The sequence below is a fragment of the Ursus americanus genome, chromosome 23 (assembly GCF_024610735.1).
Source record: "Ursus americanus isolate L20-20 chromosome 23, mUrsAme1.1.p, whole genome shotgun sequence".
Lineage (NCBI taxonomy): Eukaryota > Metazoa > Chordata > Mammalia > Carnivora > Ursidae > Ursus > Ursus americanus.
The window spans coordinates 24,241,296-24,257,652 of NC_142149.1; the positions used below are offsets into that span (position 1 = coordinate 24,241,296).

The following is a 16,357-nucleotide window of genomic DNA, read 5'->3' on the forward strand; positions in this document are numbered from 1 at the left end:
TCCCGTATACCTATGCGGGGACGAAGAACAGTGTGGCACCTGGCCTGGTACAGATGCTCAGGAACTACGTGTCGAACATGACATTCGGCAGGGAATCAGCCCCTGGGGGACTCTGGCGAAACACAGGCAGGAAAAGACTCTCTGAGGGTGGTCTGCTGGCCGGCGCCAGGAACTCCGGCTGGAGGTGGCCAAGGCCACCGGCCCTGGCCCTCCAGTGACTACATAACCCTCAGATTTTCCATCGTGGACCCATTTTCAAATATTCTGTGCTGCTGTGAAACCATATGCTGACCAACTGGTCCTGCTCGCCAGTTTGGAAACCAGGCGCCATGCCCAGGCCCCCACACCCAGAAAGCAAGCCTGTGATGGGCAGACTGGATTGTGTGTCGTCACTGAACGCCGAGGCGCTGGCTTGGGAAAAAGAGTAACGAAAGGAAAGAAAACACAGTAGGGAAAAGTCACAGAAAGGGAAGTCTTCCCAAAAAGAGTATGCCAGCTCTGCCTCTGGCCTACAAGACACTCCCTGAGATCTGTCAAGGACTTAAGCTATTTTTTCCCTTGTAGGATAAATCAAGCCTGAAGTAAAGAGTCCATCCTCGAAGCTTCCACACCTCACCTGGAGCGCATACAGGAAGCAGGGCTGGGATGAGCAGCACAGAGGGCCGGGCAGAGCGGGAACCCAGAGTCCCGTCTGTCTGCAGGATGAGACCAGCGGGGGAACTGTGCTCAAACAGTCATTCCAGCTGTGGTGAGACCACTTCCTCCCTGCAGAAGAGCTCACGGAGACACAAGTGCTTTGCACAGCAGGAAGGGAGGTGGTGACGGCACCCCGCCCTGGCCCAGCCACTAGCAGGGCCAGCCCAGAGCACTTGGTGGCCAGCTCGGGTTTACCAGCTGACCTGGGGAGAGGGTGGTCCAGAGAGGGGAAAGCATATTCAGATTGGCCTGGAGAATCTTGACGAAGTCCTCCAAGACACAAAGAACCTCCTCCAGATGATGGTGACTCCATCCAGGAACCTTGCTAGTCCTCCCTGGCTGGCTACTCTGTGCCCAGCTCCCGCCGACCCAAGCTCTTCCTTGGGCTCACCAAGCTTGGCTCTGGGAGATCCAGTCAGCTCTCTCGCATTGCTCTTTCTGGCTCAGAACATGCAGAACTTCACAGAACACCCGATTCCCCAAATAAGACTTATCCACCTCTCTTCCTCCCCTGCCCCAAATAACTTGGGTAACCATCTTGCGAGGAAGACTCGAGAATGCAGCATGCTTGGCTATTTAAATGGCAGGTGCTCTGTGTCTGCCGCCCAGGTCAGAAACTTGCTTGGAACGGGCAGGGTTCTTGTTTCCTCTCGGAGGGTCAGCCTAACTAAGGCTGCTGCCCTCACTACAAGGCATGGTCCCGGGAATGCCAGGGCTGACGTGGTGTCCAAACACACACACTCCAGCTGCTGGCTCTAGGGTGGGAGGGCAAATAGGAGAGCAGAAGTGAAGGCCTGCCAGGCACAGCAGAAGTGGTACAATGGTGTACCTGAAGGGAAGGGGCAAAAGGCAGGGATAGGGCTCAGAGAAATGAGGGAAAAGTGCTGGCCTCAATCTATTTTTTTAACAACATAAAAGCCTTCAAGGACTTTGGTAAATCCTACCTCCCCACCTTCCCTCTACCCTTGTCCATGCTCCCTTGTATCTCCCCAATAAAAGCCCTCCCTCATCTCTAGCCCATTCTGGGGATATGCCCGTGCTCTAGAGAGAAGGAACACCAATCACTTAGGGAGAGGTCAGGAGAGCCTCAGGTCTTCCCGGTGGAACGTGAGTGTTGAAGGAGGTAGCTTGTGCCAGGCCAGGGGGTTCTCTCGAGCAGGAATTTGACTGGAGCCCAAAATCTAGAAGCAAAACATTCCCAGAAGGCCGGGACGGAAAGATGGGCAGAGTGCATATTTTGGTTTGGATGCCTACGTTGATCAGAATTCTCCCACCTCTTGACTGCAGCCACAATATTGACAGGTTGCTAAGAGTTCCTCGAGGGCTGGAGCCCATCCCGGGAAAAGAGGAAAGCTGCACAGCTTGGCCTTGCCAGACCCACAGAGGCGCATCGCTGACCTCTGTCTTGCGGTGGCAAGAAGCCCAGAGCTGTTATATAAAAGATCTGGCCTGCAGCTGGAGCCCGAGCAAAAACACATAGCCTAGAGCCCAGGCCTCTAAATCCCGCCAGGGAACATCTGAGGCCAACCCTCCCTTGAGTTGACAAAGAGAACACTCTCCAAGGAGTGGAGTAGAGGCTTCCTAGAAGGTCGGTGGCCGGAAGTGACAGCGACAGGGAGAGGTGGGAAGCCCGCACCTGACAAAGGGGGATACACTCCTGAGCTCGCACACCAGAAGCAGCCTCAGGTCCTGTCCTCCTGGAAGCCCTACTTGACTAGATACATTCTTTGGATTAAACACTCCTCTCCAAAGAGAAGGGGGTGTGTACTCCAGGCCTGTGAGGGCAAAGCAGAAGCCATCTTGCTCAGCCTTTCCCAAGGACGCAGGGAACAGCAGTGCCTGGGGCTCCAAGGAAGCAGCCCCTGCCGTCCCCCACTGGAGTGAGTCCTCCCCTCACATTCTGTTTGCAGATCTAAAGAGGGCCACTGATCTCAGCTGCGGCAAATTCTTGTTGGTTCAAGGTGGGGCATTCCCATGAGAATTCCTCTCCTCTAAACTGTGCCAAACATTTGGCCCCATCTCATCCCTTGGCTGTCTGTTCACTGGCCTTCATGGAACTGGCATCCAGACTCACAGAGGCCAAATCTTGTTCTCATTTCCTTATCCTTCATTCCAACATGCCGAGAACAGTACTGCGCATTCAGACGTTCACTAGCAACATTTGAAAATGGATCTCACTAAAAAAAATAAATAAAAGAAAGGGCCCAACGTGACATGCACAAAAGAGGAGGTAGGGGGGATGTGAGCGCACGAAACACTTCTATGCTTGGCTGTCCCCCCACCTGCAAGCAAGCAGGGCGGGCACATGCTCCCAGCTTGCAAAGGAAGAGCCGACTTGCCCAGGACCCCCCGGGATGCGGGCCTGCTTCGGAGCCCCTGTTCTTCCCACCCTGTTTCCTCTTTCCTGAGAACAACTCATTTGTTCTGAAGTTGAACAGGATCGGGTTTAAACTGTATCAAAAGGGAAAAGAGTAGACTCTGACCAACTGCTAAGAATGTTGAAGTCCTGAATCAGATTAAGAAGCATCTTTGTATGGGGGCGCCTGGCCGGCTCAGTCGGCTGAGCGTCCAACTCTTGATTTTGGCTCAGGTCGTGATCTCAGGGTCGTGAGATCCAGCCCCAAGTTGGGCTCCATGCTCAGCAGGGAGTCTGCTTGGAATTCTCTCTCTCCCTCTGTCCCTCCCCACCCCTGCGCACAAGGTCTCTCCCCCCTCTCTAAAATAAGTAAATAAATCTAAAAAAAAAAAGAATATCTTCGTATAATTTCACATAGGAGATGACTCCTTGCTCAGGTGAACACGATCTTATTCAAAAACCAACCAATGGGCTGGGTGGTCTGCAGAGATTCTTTCCAACTTTAGGATTCTTATTGAAAAGACTGCAGGGAAGAAAAATACTGACAGAGGGGACCTGGGCTCCAAAGGACTCGAACAGGCCCAGTGGACTCCCATGGGCTGCTGGCTAGGGCTCGAGTCTTCATTATCGGAGAGCTTTCCACTCCTACTGCTCCAGTGGGATCTATCTGGGCTCAATACACTTTTTGGCCCCCTCTCCCAGTTGTCTGGGGAGTGCAAACTCGGTTGAATGTTGGCCTGCTTAATTTTAGAAAGGTAAATCTCATTTTTGAAAACCTAGAAGAGATTCCAAAGTCAACTCTTGCTTACCCACACACGAATACTCAAAGACAGACTGGAAAACCCAGATTGACTTCTCTCTTTCACCAGCCAGGTGGAATGCAAACTTGTTTTCACGAAAGTTTACAAAGAAAACCAAGCTGGTAAATATCAGATGCTAAAAAGCCACATGGCGAAGATGTACAGCCAAAACCCAGGACAGATCATTTCAGTGACTGAGAGTTTGGAGAGTAGACCAAAGGTTTCTCAGCCATCTCCCTCCCCCCATCCTTATCCCCTTAGGAGAGCGCGTCATTACCTGGGTGGCCTTGTCATTGGTACAGCAGGTGAAGGCCCCATCGGCATCTCGTGGCCACTGGCCCAGAAGGTAGGAGCTGAGGATGGTGTCCAGGGAGAATGTACGCCGGACCTGGGGTGGCTGAGGCCTACACACTGACTTTTCTGGGGCCACGGAGCATGGGACGCTGGCTGGAAGAGAGCACAGCCCACACACCTTGACATCAGCATGGAGGAAGAAGACGAGGTAACCAACCTTCTGTCTCCAGGAAAGCCTCACCTGATGGCCACATCTTCACTTGTATCCACCTCCCTCCTAAAAGATTCTTCGAAGCGGCCCATAAAAGCAAATATAGTCTGACCAGAGCTTTCCTGACTTGACCAGCTGGCCTTTATCACTGGAAACAATTTACATCATTTTACTTTAGACAAGGGGTTATTTTATACATGTCTTCTATCTTTTTCCTGTTCCTAATGGACTATGAGCTCTGAACTCCTAAGTGTCGGACTGAGTTCCCGATAGCAGGGCTGTTTCCCACCATTAACGAGGGAACTCTAAGGGGCCCCAAACCAATCTTTTATCCCCTGCCCTGCCTCTCTCCAGCACCTACTGCAGGGCTCCTACGCACTGCACAAATTCAACCCAATTAACTGAAGGACTCTTCATATTTCCTTCATGACTGGTTAGCTCAGGGAACCTAGGTGACTGAGACAAAGAGAACAATAGAACTCCTTTCAACCATCCAGGAGGGACAAATCCAGCTTAGGAAAATCAGTCTTTTGGTTCCCTCCTCTGTCTCTGACTTCTGGCTAAATGGGACAAAAACAAAGCAATTATAAATCCATCCATTTAATTTTTACCTTGGTTAAAGCTTTTTGGGAGAAGGTAAAAATTGAGACTGTTGATACGATGTTAAGGTTCTGGAATCATCTGTAAGTTTCAATCATCTGGGTTGGCCCTGCTTTCCACAGCCACATTCAAAACATTCTACTATCTTAAGATCTGTAAAGGCTCTTTCCTTCAAACAGAGCAAAACGTTTTCACATCCGTAGTAATCCCTAGCTAATTCGTGTGTGCATTAAGCATAGCAAAAGGAACTGGGGATCGTAGGTATAAATAAACTTGAAGAGCTTTATATTAAAAAGACACCAACAGGCTGGCAGTTCCTCAAGAAGTTAAACATAAAATTACCATATGATCCAGCAACTGCGCTTCTAGGTAAATATACAAAAGAACCGAAAGCAGGGTCTCGCGCACTCATGTTCATAGCAGCGCTATTCACAACAGCCGAAAGGTAGAAGCAACCAAATGTCCAACGACAGATGAATGGATAAACCAAATGTGGCGTACACATGCGATGGGTCATTAGCCTCAAAGGGGGATGAAATTCCGATACATTCTACAACACCACGGAACTTCAAAACATTATACGAAGTGAAATAAAACAGACCCAAAAGGACAAATATTGTACGAGCCCACTTCTATGAGGCAAACTCATAGAGGCTACCAGGGACTTAGAAGGGAATGGGGAGTTATTATTTATGGGCACAGAGTTTCTGCCTGGCACGATGATAATGTTCCGGAGATGGATGGTGGGAATGGTCACACAATATCGTGAATGTACTTAATGCCACTGAATTATGAACTTCAAATGGTTAAATGGTAAAATCTATGTTCAGCATTTACCATGATAGAAAAGGAGACACTAACAACACTGTATATTCTCCAAATCCGTTTATGTATTTACACACATTTCGACATAGTTGTAATCAATGTGAAATATACATTACGTTCTGCTTTGTTCTACCCATTTCATATATCCATTTCCAAGTATCACCAATCTACGTATTTGTCACTTCCAATGACTGCATTATATCCCACCAGGTTGGTACACAGTTGTCTGCTTAGCCGTTCCCTATTATTGGGCATTCGAGGGGCTTCCCTGCCCATGATCTGTATATCACAGATGTTACTGCATGGATAACTTTCAGTCTGTTTTTATCTAATTCCTGGCATATTTCTGAGTCCTCTCCCTCAGCTACCATATGCGCTCATTTAAAACAAAAGAAAACGACACACTGCAAAAATAGTAAGCGTGAATTGCAGAAAAGTCAGGAAATACATAAACAAAAAGAAAAACCTCGAATCTCAATATCCAGAGCTGATCACTGATAATACTATGAGAGATATACCCTTGTCAGCCTGACTGCTATACGTACGCTTTAAAATAAAAAATGGGATCATACTGTATATAACGTCTCGTAATATGTTTTCACCTTATGCCATAAACACTTTTCTAAATAATATATATTGACCTACAAAATATCCTTTTAAAAGATCTTAACATTTCTGTTAAAACCCATCAAAGGCTCATTTTTGAAGATGGTAGCCAAAGGCCTCATGTTCTGGTCGCACTTACCTTTCCTGTACATTTCACTCCTCTTCAAGGTCTCTATGTCCTGGACAAGCTGTACCGTGAACCATTTCCCACCCATGTCCTGTGCCTTCCCTCCTCTGAGGTTTTGCAAAGGTGTGCAGAGTTGAAATCTGCCCCATGCATCCGGGCCAGCCTGACCGCCTCCACCACCACAAAGCCTTCTGGATTCCCTGGAAGAATTTTCTGATTTCCCCCAGCACTTTGTACTCTTCTAGTACTTAGAATCCTCTCTCTTGGATTATGGGTATTTTAACTCCTAGATAATAAACAACCTGTGGCCAAGGACTGTCTCTAATTTGTCTTTGTACCCCACACAGTGCCAAGAACATAGGGCTGGTGATTGGCAGATGCCTAAGTATTCGCATAAAATAAAAAAATCGTTACTCCAAGGGAACACCTGCTCTAATTACATCATGGATTCGAAGTTTGTCTGCCTTGCACATTCATGCTCAACCCCCTCCCCATGAGTAAAGCCCCCAGGGCTGCCTGGCTCTTCCTTTCTCTGGCTTAGGAAGGCCTGGCCTCTCTCTTCTCCTCCCTGTGCCTTGTCACCCAGTTAAGTCAGGGATAGGCACGCTGGGTTCAAGCCCCAACTTCGTCTCCCACACTAGCATGTCAACCACTCCTTCTCTTATTCTGGGTGTCAGATCAAAAGGTAGCAATCCAGATATTTTGGGGAGGTCTTGACGCATGCTGGCAGGCAGGTCAGACACAACACTGCTGCCCTGTGGGCCTCCGAAACCGTCTAGGAGAGGCCAGGGATGAGGCAGGCGGCAGCGCCAGAAAGCAAATTTACGGGATTACGTGACGGAGCGGCGGAGAGGCAGGTGGGAAGCAGATGAGCAAGAGGTTGGCATAAAGGCCAGAACACGGTGATCCTGACAGCTGCTTCATCACTGTGCGAAAGAGGGCCTCGACTCCTGGGCGGGGAAAGCAGCGAGGAGGAGGGATCACTGGGAACAACCTCGCCCAGCCCTTCAGCAGAAACTGCTGCAAAAGCGTCCTGGAGATTTCTCTTTTACTGAGACCATAAGGGCTCTCTGGTATTTATATAGAACTTTTCAGGTTCGCCCCATCTGCACAGTCCTTTCATGTGGGTCTTTACTTTCCTGTCAGGCCCAAAAGGGGCTCAGGGGGACTGTAAGGGAACTGAGGCCCATAAAGGGCCAGTCTCAGACTGGACTTGGTAGCCGACAAGGTCCGAGACAGTCCCACGCCTAAACCCAAGCATCTTTCCTCCTCAATCACCCCACGTGGGCTCACAGCCCTTTGGCATCAGGAGTACCTTCTGAGGTTGCAGGGGACACCTGCCTAGACACCTGCAGGAAGGACCATCATTTTAGCTCCTTTTCGGGGAAGGGAGTCTTTTGATGGCAGGCATTGCCCAGGTGTCTGTACTGACTTTCTGTTTTTCGGGTGGGTTGGGTTGGGGTTTATTTGAAGTCTTTGAAACCTTGGGATTCTACTATCTCCCAAGGACCATTTAAACCACACCCACTTGGTATCAGTTTGCATTACCCTTTAAATCCCACCCCACTCATGAACTACAGTAGGAATCCAATCTCAAGGGCAGCAAGCAGAGATGGGACCGACTCCCAGTACTCCTGGGCTGAGGGAGGCCCCAGAATCCTGGGATTTGGTGTGAGACTCCAACCACCCACTTTGGTCAACTCTACATGCTTTCTGGCTACCTTTGACCAAAGTGATTCACAAGGACTCTGGGGGTGTCATGGGTCCTGACTTGCTCTTCCATACACAAAACAAAAATAACACAATTTAAAAAAAGGGGGGGGGAACAAGACAGGGGCAGGAGGCAGGAGATAGGAATGGAGAGAAATTGAGCACCCCAATCCAGAACCAGTGGCCCCTGAGGCCCTCCTCTCTGCCACACCTGCAAGGATCTCACTGCATCGACGTCAAACTTGGAGGCCTTGCCTCAGTTTCTTTTCCTGCAAGGAGACAGCTGCGCCTCAACCTTATTTCTAGAGTGACCACATCCTGCTGCTGGCACAGTTCCTACCAGTCACAAGGTGACAGAATCACCTTCTGTCTCAGAGACCTCAGCAAGTCCCCACTTCCCCTCCCCAACCCCTAATTCTTGGCATGTCCCAATACCTCTGAAGAGAGGTAAAATGCCATGTTTCCACCCTGCCCAGAAAATGAGGGGGGCACTTCCTGAAAAATTAGGTTTCGATAGGAAACAAAAACTTACCGCTTATTTCAAAAACATCACCCTAAGTGGTTTGGTGAGCACCTGGTAATGTGGGCGCCGAAACCAATGAGGGGCTAAACCAACATGTCAAGTTCCCCCCAACAGCAACACAAACCAAAGCTAGAATCAGACAGTGATGGGTTTTGTGCCATCCTCCAAGGGGCAACGGGCTGGAGCAGTGTGGCCCCCGAACATCCAGAAGAGGCACAGAGGTGAGCGACCCAGTTCTGACCGAGGCTGTACCTTCCTCCGGACGGGACAGTAGCCAACCCAACCTCCCTGGGCCTGCTCTCCCATCTGGCAAGCGGGAGCTCCATCCAAGCCTACGGTACTTCCTAGGGATGCTCTAAAGACCAGGAGGTGAGATGCAAAACTGCTTTCAAGTCTTCACTAGACAGATGAGGTTGAACCAGTTAATGTCACTTAATCCCTCCCGCCTCCACAAGTCTTTGGGTCAGAAGGTGGGGTAAAGGAGCCTAGAAAAAGATTCAGCCCAGAAAAGACACACAGAATGAGTTCCAGCCACACTGCCCCTTGGGAAGGTGCAACTAGCGGCAAAGCCTTGACTGGTAACAGCCCAACCCAGCACGGACCCTGCCTTGAGGAAATGGTGGAGAGGCTGCTTGCCTGTGCCTGTGCCGCCACGGGGGCCCTAGCTCAGTTGGGAACGTCCCCGAAGAAATCTCACAAGCGAGTGTAGTTGAAATAGGAGCTCATGAGCTTCTCCCTCATGGATATACCGGAAAGATCTGGGGATTGGGTTCTGCCCTGCCGTTGTGTGATTATGGTCAACGAAGAAGCATTGAGAAGTCACAACGATTGCTTGTGGTTGGAAGCTGAACCGGTGTCATTTCTGGAAAGTACCCCTCTCAGATTTGGGAAACTCGGGGGAGGGCAAGAGGACAATCGGCTCCCCTATCTGAGAAAGGACACCCATAACATGACGGGCCATGACAAAGCAGCAGGTTGCCGGGGCACCGGCTGGGTGCCCGCGGGAGGGTGGAGTGTCCTGTTTACAGCGCGGTGGGGTATTATCGGCCCATCGCATGCAGCGGCCTCCACAGCCCAACCACCTGGCGAAGCACCCTGGCACGGGGCCAGGCCATTTCACCACGCAGCTGAGCAGTGGCGGATACTTGGGTTCTTGGGCAAGAGCAAAGGGAAAGAACAAAACAAAACAGCACACACCGGAGATAAGAAGCCTTAGGTGCTATCTTCCAGAGCCACTTGGTTCTGTTTCCCAACTGCTGCATTTGGATGGCTGCGGGGACAGGGGTTCTGAGTGCAGAGGGCCAGCGGTCGGGGGTCTATCCGTTGGGAGAATAGTCCATAGGGCGGAAAGCAAAGAGCAGACAAGACACGGGACCGAGAGGGGCCAAGAGGGGCCTGGCACACCACCATGGACTGACTGATTCCTCTGTTGGGCAGATTTTGAGCGCCCACGCCGAGCCAAGTCTATGAGCACGGGTGATACGGGAGGAGGAGGCCACGAAGCTGCCGACAAGGGTGAAATGTGCAAGGCCGCTCCAATGCCTAAGGGCCAGGCTACCAGACACAACCCCCGGGAGTCTCCCCAGCCAGTGCCACTTCAGAAGGACCACCAAACCATCTCTGCGGTTCCCTCCCGTCCCTCGCTAGAAATCAGCTCAGGCCTGAGCACGCCAGCAAACCCCCACCCCAGGAACCCAAAGGAGGACGATGACAGCACTCAGAAGAAGGGCAGGAGGGGGTCAGGGGAAGGCAGCAGAGGATACAGGAAGTGAGGCTTCTGTGGCTACCTTTCTCAGCTTGGCCAGAGATAGAGTGTAGGGTGGAGGTTTGGCGGCTTACAAGGAGAAAGCAGCCGCTGGCCAAAGGGTCCCAGCTGGGCATCTGGGGCGGGGGGGGGGGGGGACGTCACTCACGTTACCACCTTTGAAGCCATGGAGAAGCCTGGGAAATGAAACAAGGCTCCTCTCCCCCACCCTCCACAAGGCCTAGTGATCCTAAAATACCCAAGAAGGACTGCAGAAGGCAGAAAGACAGCCGATGAGATCATATGTGTGGCCCAAACTCAACAACTAGCTAGTCTAACAAATGAGCTACATGTCACTTTCTCATGTCATTGGGCTTTGAAGCATTATTAGCGCTAGCCTTCCACCTCTCCTCTTAAAGAAAGATAGCTCACAGTAACAGAAGCTGTACCTATACTGGAGGAAATAAGAAAATGCAGATGAGCAAAAACTGAAAAATAAAAACTGTGCACATCCCCGGTCTAGAGATCGCCGCCTGTCCACATCCTTCCTGATCTCTCCCCATGCATGCACGTACGTGTGTCTTTTTAATAAAATGAGATCCTATTATTCGTGTTTTTTTACAATCTGCTAATTTCCATCACTGATCTTCCTTCAGAAGGAGGAGTAGGCAGGGGTGGGGCAGACTAGGAAACTGAGGCCCGGCACAAGGCTGGCCATCTAGGGAGCAGGCCCCACCTTGTCCACCCCCCACCCCCCCACCCCGCCCAGCTGTGACGTAGCACTTCTGCTGGGGGCAGGGAGGGAGGGGGATATGTTAATCTGGAGAGAAGCAAAGTAAACCAGGGAATCAGAATTTCTAAACATTTCCCCAATAACAGATTGGCGGTAAGGAGGGGAAGTTCCTTCTAGCAGCTTGACAGGGATTCTTTTTCCATTTCAGTCCGTGTGTTGGGATTAAACACTGCAGGCGGGCAGTCTTCTGAGCAACCTGGGGTCCGGCACTGTTGAACTGCTTCACTCAGGGACGTCTGGGTTTTGGAGGGAAGTTGTGGTCAAACTGAAATCCCCAATATGACTGCACAAGAGTTAGAAGCCCTCCTTGGAAAGCCCAAGGAGACCCCATCATCCATCCCAGCTGGGAAAATTAAACCTGGGGCTTTAAACACTTTCAACACCAAGCAGATAGCTCATTTCAGTTGCAACAGGGAGAAGCTACAGAAACTGGAGTTAGAAAGAAAGAAGGAAAGAAGAGGAACATCACATTTCCCTGACCAAGGAGGCTTGTCTAAAGAGAGAAGAGTGATGATAGTTGTATCTGCATGAAAAACTACTCAGCCAGACCCTCAATTAATTCCTAATTCCATGGGTAAGTGTGCATTTCTGGCTGTGTGTCTGACTTCCCAGCATGCAGACCACATCTATGGGAAGCTGGAGAGAAGGGCCAGAAGAAACCCATCTAGAGAGGTCACTGTGGGGAAAAAATAGAGAATACGTCGACTCTTTGTATCAGTAAGAAGGAAAAGGGTGATCCCAAGTGTGCGTGCACGCGTGTGTGTATAAAGAGTAGGCAGTAGTTACTTAGACGGTTGTCCAATCCTCAAGAAGCTGCAGTTAGAAGAAAAGGAAGTGGTGTGAACTTTTCACCTTTTATCTGAATTCTCTAAAGAGTTCTGTAGGATTTCAACATTCTTCAAACAAAACAAAATACTCGCAGTTAGGGATTGGAGCATGATTTCCTTGGGGAGCCACTTGGCCTCTGCAAGAACTGCATAAAAAGCACAGAGTCTAGCCCTCTCCGTCTTAAAAAAAATCCCCACCCATGTGTATTTGAGAGTGACGAATCTCTGGGTGGCCTATAAACTCAGAGGACAGACATAAACCCTTCAGAATCTCCACTTCTCCCAGCAGTTTGCTTCCTATCAAGTCAAGAAGAAATCACGACCTCCAGCCAGCTCTCAGGTAGTCTTGTGAGATAAGCAAGGGAGAGAAAGAGCCAGCGATCGAGGAGGGTTCGTCTACAATAAACCCTGTAAGGGGACACCTGTGAATGCAACTTGCCGACTTCTGCTCTGAAGGTGTGCACCCTCTACTCTCCTGAACTCGTCTATGGAAGAGGACGCAGAGCTTCCGAGGGGTCACAGGTGGGGGCCTGTGATGTGCCCATGTAAAGAGGTGAACTGATTTCTCCAGTGCCACAGAGCAAACTGAGATGCAGATCTTTTCTCCCCAAAAGACTTGTGAGAACAGAATCTCCACCCTGTGTTCCACTGTCAGACTCAACTGTCACGACCGCCTGGCTGCTTTGGTTCAGGAACGAGTCCAAGGTGGAAGGGTTCTAGTCCCTTCCCTTGCTAGGAACCATACCTGGGTCTCAGGAACACCGTTTTACCCATCTTGGGTGGGTTGAGGGGGAGAAGAAGACACTTAAAAAATGAGAAATTCCTTTTCTAATGAGGAGGGTGGAAACTGTGTGAAAGAAAAGGAAATGAGAACAGAATTACACATAACTCCCAAATAGTCAAAATAATTTCTGCTTTGTGAACCAACTAGGACTTATTTTTAGCTCCCTCCAGCCTGCCTTCCCCGACCTGAAGCAAACTGCCAGATAGCAACAGATGTGTAAGCAACTATTACTCAATTTAATATTAATACCAAGTCATACAGAATACCCAGTCTTTGACATAATTTGATTAACCCCATTTTGTTGCCTTCCCCCCACCTATGATTTCAAAACCCAAAGAAAAAAATTTTGATTCCTCTTTTGAACTTCTCATGTCCATACTCACATCCGTAAGTGCTAATTCAGAACTAGCTTTATGCAACTTCCAAAGTCATCTCTTAGTCAGGAAGAGTCATCAGTGGGTTCCACACCACTGGAAGAAACATTGCAGGGAACAGAATATTTAAATAATGCCAACGTATCACCCCATAAACCACTTATTAAAAGAATAATGTATTTTTACAATGGGAAATCTGGTGGTCACCACCTCAGTGATCACGTTTAACCGTTACTACAATGGACACTCTGACTAATATACCTCCTAAAATGATAAAAGGTGCACAACTTCAGCCGTGAAACGTTCTTGCTAGAAATGTTTTACCAGAATCAAAATCAGGCCCCAGACCTAACTTTCCATTTGCAGGAAATACAGGGGATAGAGGAACAAGTTAAATGCGGCCATGAAAAAACAGCCAGAAAAATCCAGAATATGGGACAGCTAGAAGGCAGAACTGGTCCACACTTTTCAAAGTCATCAAAAACCAAAAACCAAAAACATGAGTGGAAGGGGAATTCTAGATAAACTTTTTAAAAAGACATAACTGGGGTGCCTGGGTGGCTCAGCCGGTTAAGCGTCTGCCTTCAGCTCAGGTCATGATCTCAGGGTCCTGGGATTGAGCCCCGCATCTGGGTCCATGCTGGGCAGGGAGCCTGCTTCTCCCTCTCCCTCTGCCACTCCCTGTCTTGTGCTCTCTCGCTCTCTCAAATAAATACATAAAATCTTTGAAAAAAATAAATAAAAATAAAAAGATATAACCAAATGAGAGTCTTTATTGGATTCTGGCTCAAAGACAAAAAAAGGGGCACCTGGCTGGCTCAGTCGGTAGAGCATGCAACATCTGATCTCAGGGTTGTAAGCTCCAGCCCCATGCTGGGTGTTGAGATTGCTTAAAAAAAATGAAAACCTGGGGTGCCTGGGTGGCTCAGTTGTTAAGCGTCTGCCTTCGGCTCAGGTCATGATCCCAGGGTGCTGGGATCAAGTCCCATGTCTGGCTCCCTGCTTGGTGAGCCTGCTTCTCCTTCTCCCTCTGCCTGCCGCTCCCCCCGCTTGTGCTCTCTCTGTGTCAAATAAATAAATAAAAATAAAATCTAAAAAACAAAAAAAACACGCTTAAAAAATGAAAATCTTAAAAACAAAACAAACCCCCCAAAAAGAGCAATCAGAGGGGAAATTTGAAAATGGACTGGATACTAGATGATATGGGATTATAGATAATTTCTTTAGGGTAATAATGGTATCATGATTATGTAGAAGAATGGCCTTATTCTCAGGAGATACCACTGTGGTTAAGGGCAAAAAGTGTCATGCTATTTGCAATTTATTTTCAAATAGTTCAAAACAAATAAACCACGCAAATGGATGCACATACAAGTCTAGACACACACATGTGTAATACCCAGAAGGAGAGAAGAGAGATTTGACAATTGCAGCAAAAAGTTATCGGTGAGTCTACGTGAAATATAAAGGGGTGTGCATTGTGCTTATAACTTTTCTGTAGGTTTGAAATTCTTCCAAAATAAAGTTGTGAGAGAGAAAAAAAAAAAAGAACTGGCTTAATTTGGAAAGACGGAAATTCAATTCACTCCTCAGCAAGGATCTGAACCCTCTAGCATTTCAATCTTGGCAGGTTGTAGTCAAATTCAACTGGGTCACTGCTCTGGACTTCTAATTTGGGGAAAGGGAAGGTGGGCAGGAAGAAACGAAACAGTGAACAAAGCTTAATCTGAGGCAAGGAATTGAAAGATGTAAATCAGGACGAAGTAGAATAAAGATACCGAATGAAGGAGGCGATGTTAAATTAAGAAAGGTCACATCATCCTGGGAGCAAGACCAAGACTGTGGGTGGAATGAAAGGGCTCCTACAGGTCCAGAAACACAGCTGGAACTGGACAGAACCTCAGCTATGCCCAGTGAAGTTAGCTCTGGGCATCCATTTGCCATTATTGCTCTACCACAGGAATGCAGAAACCAGTGAGATCTCACGAAAGATGGGTAAACATGGCTGACAGGAAGGTAGGTAGGTCGCCGGGAACTGTGAAAGGACTTAGAATTTATCAGTTTTCTTCTGTGTGGATGCAAAAATGAAAGGAAGGAAGCAGACTTTAGTTAGATTAGGAGAGATCAGCTAGATAAAAGGAAGACCTTCTTGCTGATCCCAATCGGATGAGGAAGACTATATAGAGTCTGCCCCTGAACAGCTCTGGGGAGAGAGAATGACATGCCCCCAGATATCTCAGTGCCCACCTCCGCCCCGCTGAAGGCAAGGAAGTGCAGCAGAAGAGTTTGAGCCTCCTTTAGTTCTAGAATTCCCCAACTCTTACTGGAGGGTCCATTAAGAGATGGCCACTAACCAATTGAGCTAAATGGAAAGCTCGGGGCCCATGCTACTATGAAAGCTCAGGGCCCATGCTATTACCTGGGGCGAGATAAGTTCAGTGGGAAGGTGGGGGAGGCACAAATTCAAAAGCAGATTTGCCTTACCTAGGCTGATCAGACAGCTGTGCTATGGGCTCCCAGACCAAGCAGGAGGGTATAAACAGCGCTCAATTTACCTGTGGCTAGCCACAGGCAGAAGGGCTGATCACATGACTGGGCAAGCAGACATCAGAGCTCAGAGGGCAGGTTTGCTCACTGGCTACACCTCACTAGGTTGGAACCTGTCAGGCTCTCTGCTCTTAACACTGACTCAGGTTCATTTTGCTTGGGGCTGAGGGGCGGGGAAGGGGGCTCATGAAAAGCAATTGCTCAATTATTCAGGACCAGGAAGTTACGGTCACAAGATCTGCTTTGCCTTCAGGGTCTAAAATCCTATTAGGGTCACTCTGCCCAGCCCTGGCCGCCTTGCAAAGCTGCATGGACCATGCTGTCCCACTTGCAGAAAGCCTTCTCCGAGGGTTACTTCCATCTCTTTCTGCAAGTTCTACTGTGTCCCTGGCTGCAAAGGGGAGACACCCAAGAGTCCGCTATATCCCACCCAGTGGTTCCCTACCTGGCCTCCGACAACCTGGACCTGACCCAGCCTGACTTCAAAATCCCAGGCAAATTCCCAGGCCGTCACCCTACTGGTGGAAAAACCCCAAAGCA

The 16,357-nt window shown here is 49.0% G+C and overlaps 1 protein-coding gene across 2 annotated transcripts in view; it reads right to left on the reverse strand.

Moving 5' to 3' along the window:
- Positions 1-16,357, reverse strand: part of FAM117A (family with sequence similarity 117 member A) — a 42,712-nt gene that overhangs the window by 13,873 nt on the left and 12,482 nt on the right. Inside the window, exons 1-2 of one of the 2 annotated variants that reach the window (XM_045813738.2) lie at positions 6,528-7,522; positions 4,130-4,299 (exon numbers count right to left, since the gene is read on the reverse strand). In XM_045813738.2, coding sequence (XP_045669694.1) covers positions 4,130-4,299; positions 6,528-6,603 — 246 coding nt within the window. In that variant the 5' untranslated portion in view covers positions 6,604-7,522. Of the gene's footprint in view, positions 1-4,129; positions 4,300-6,527; positions 7,523-16,357 lie in introns of those variants that run through there. The other variant, XM_087854485.1, reaches the window with a different exon arrangement.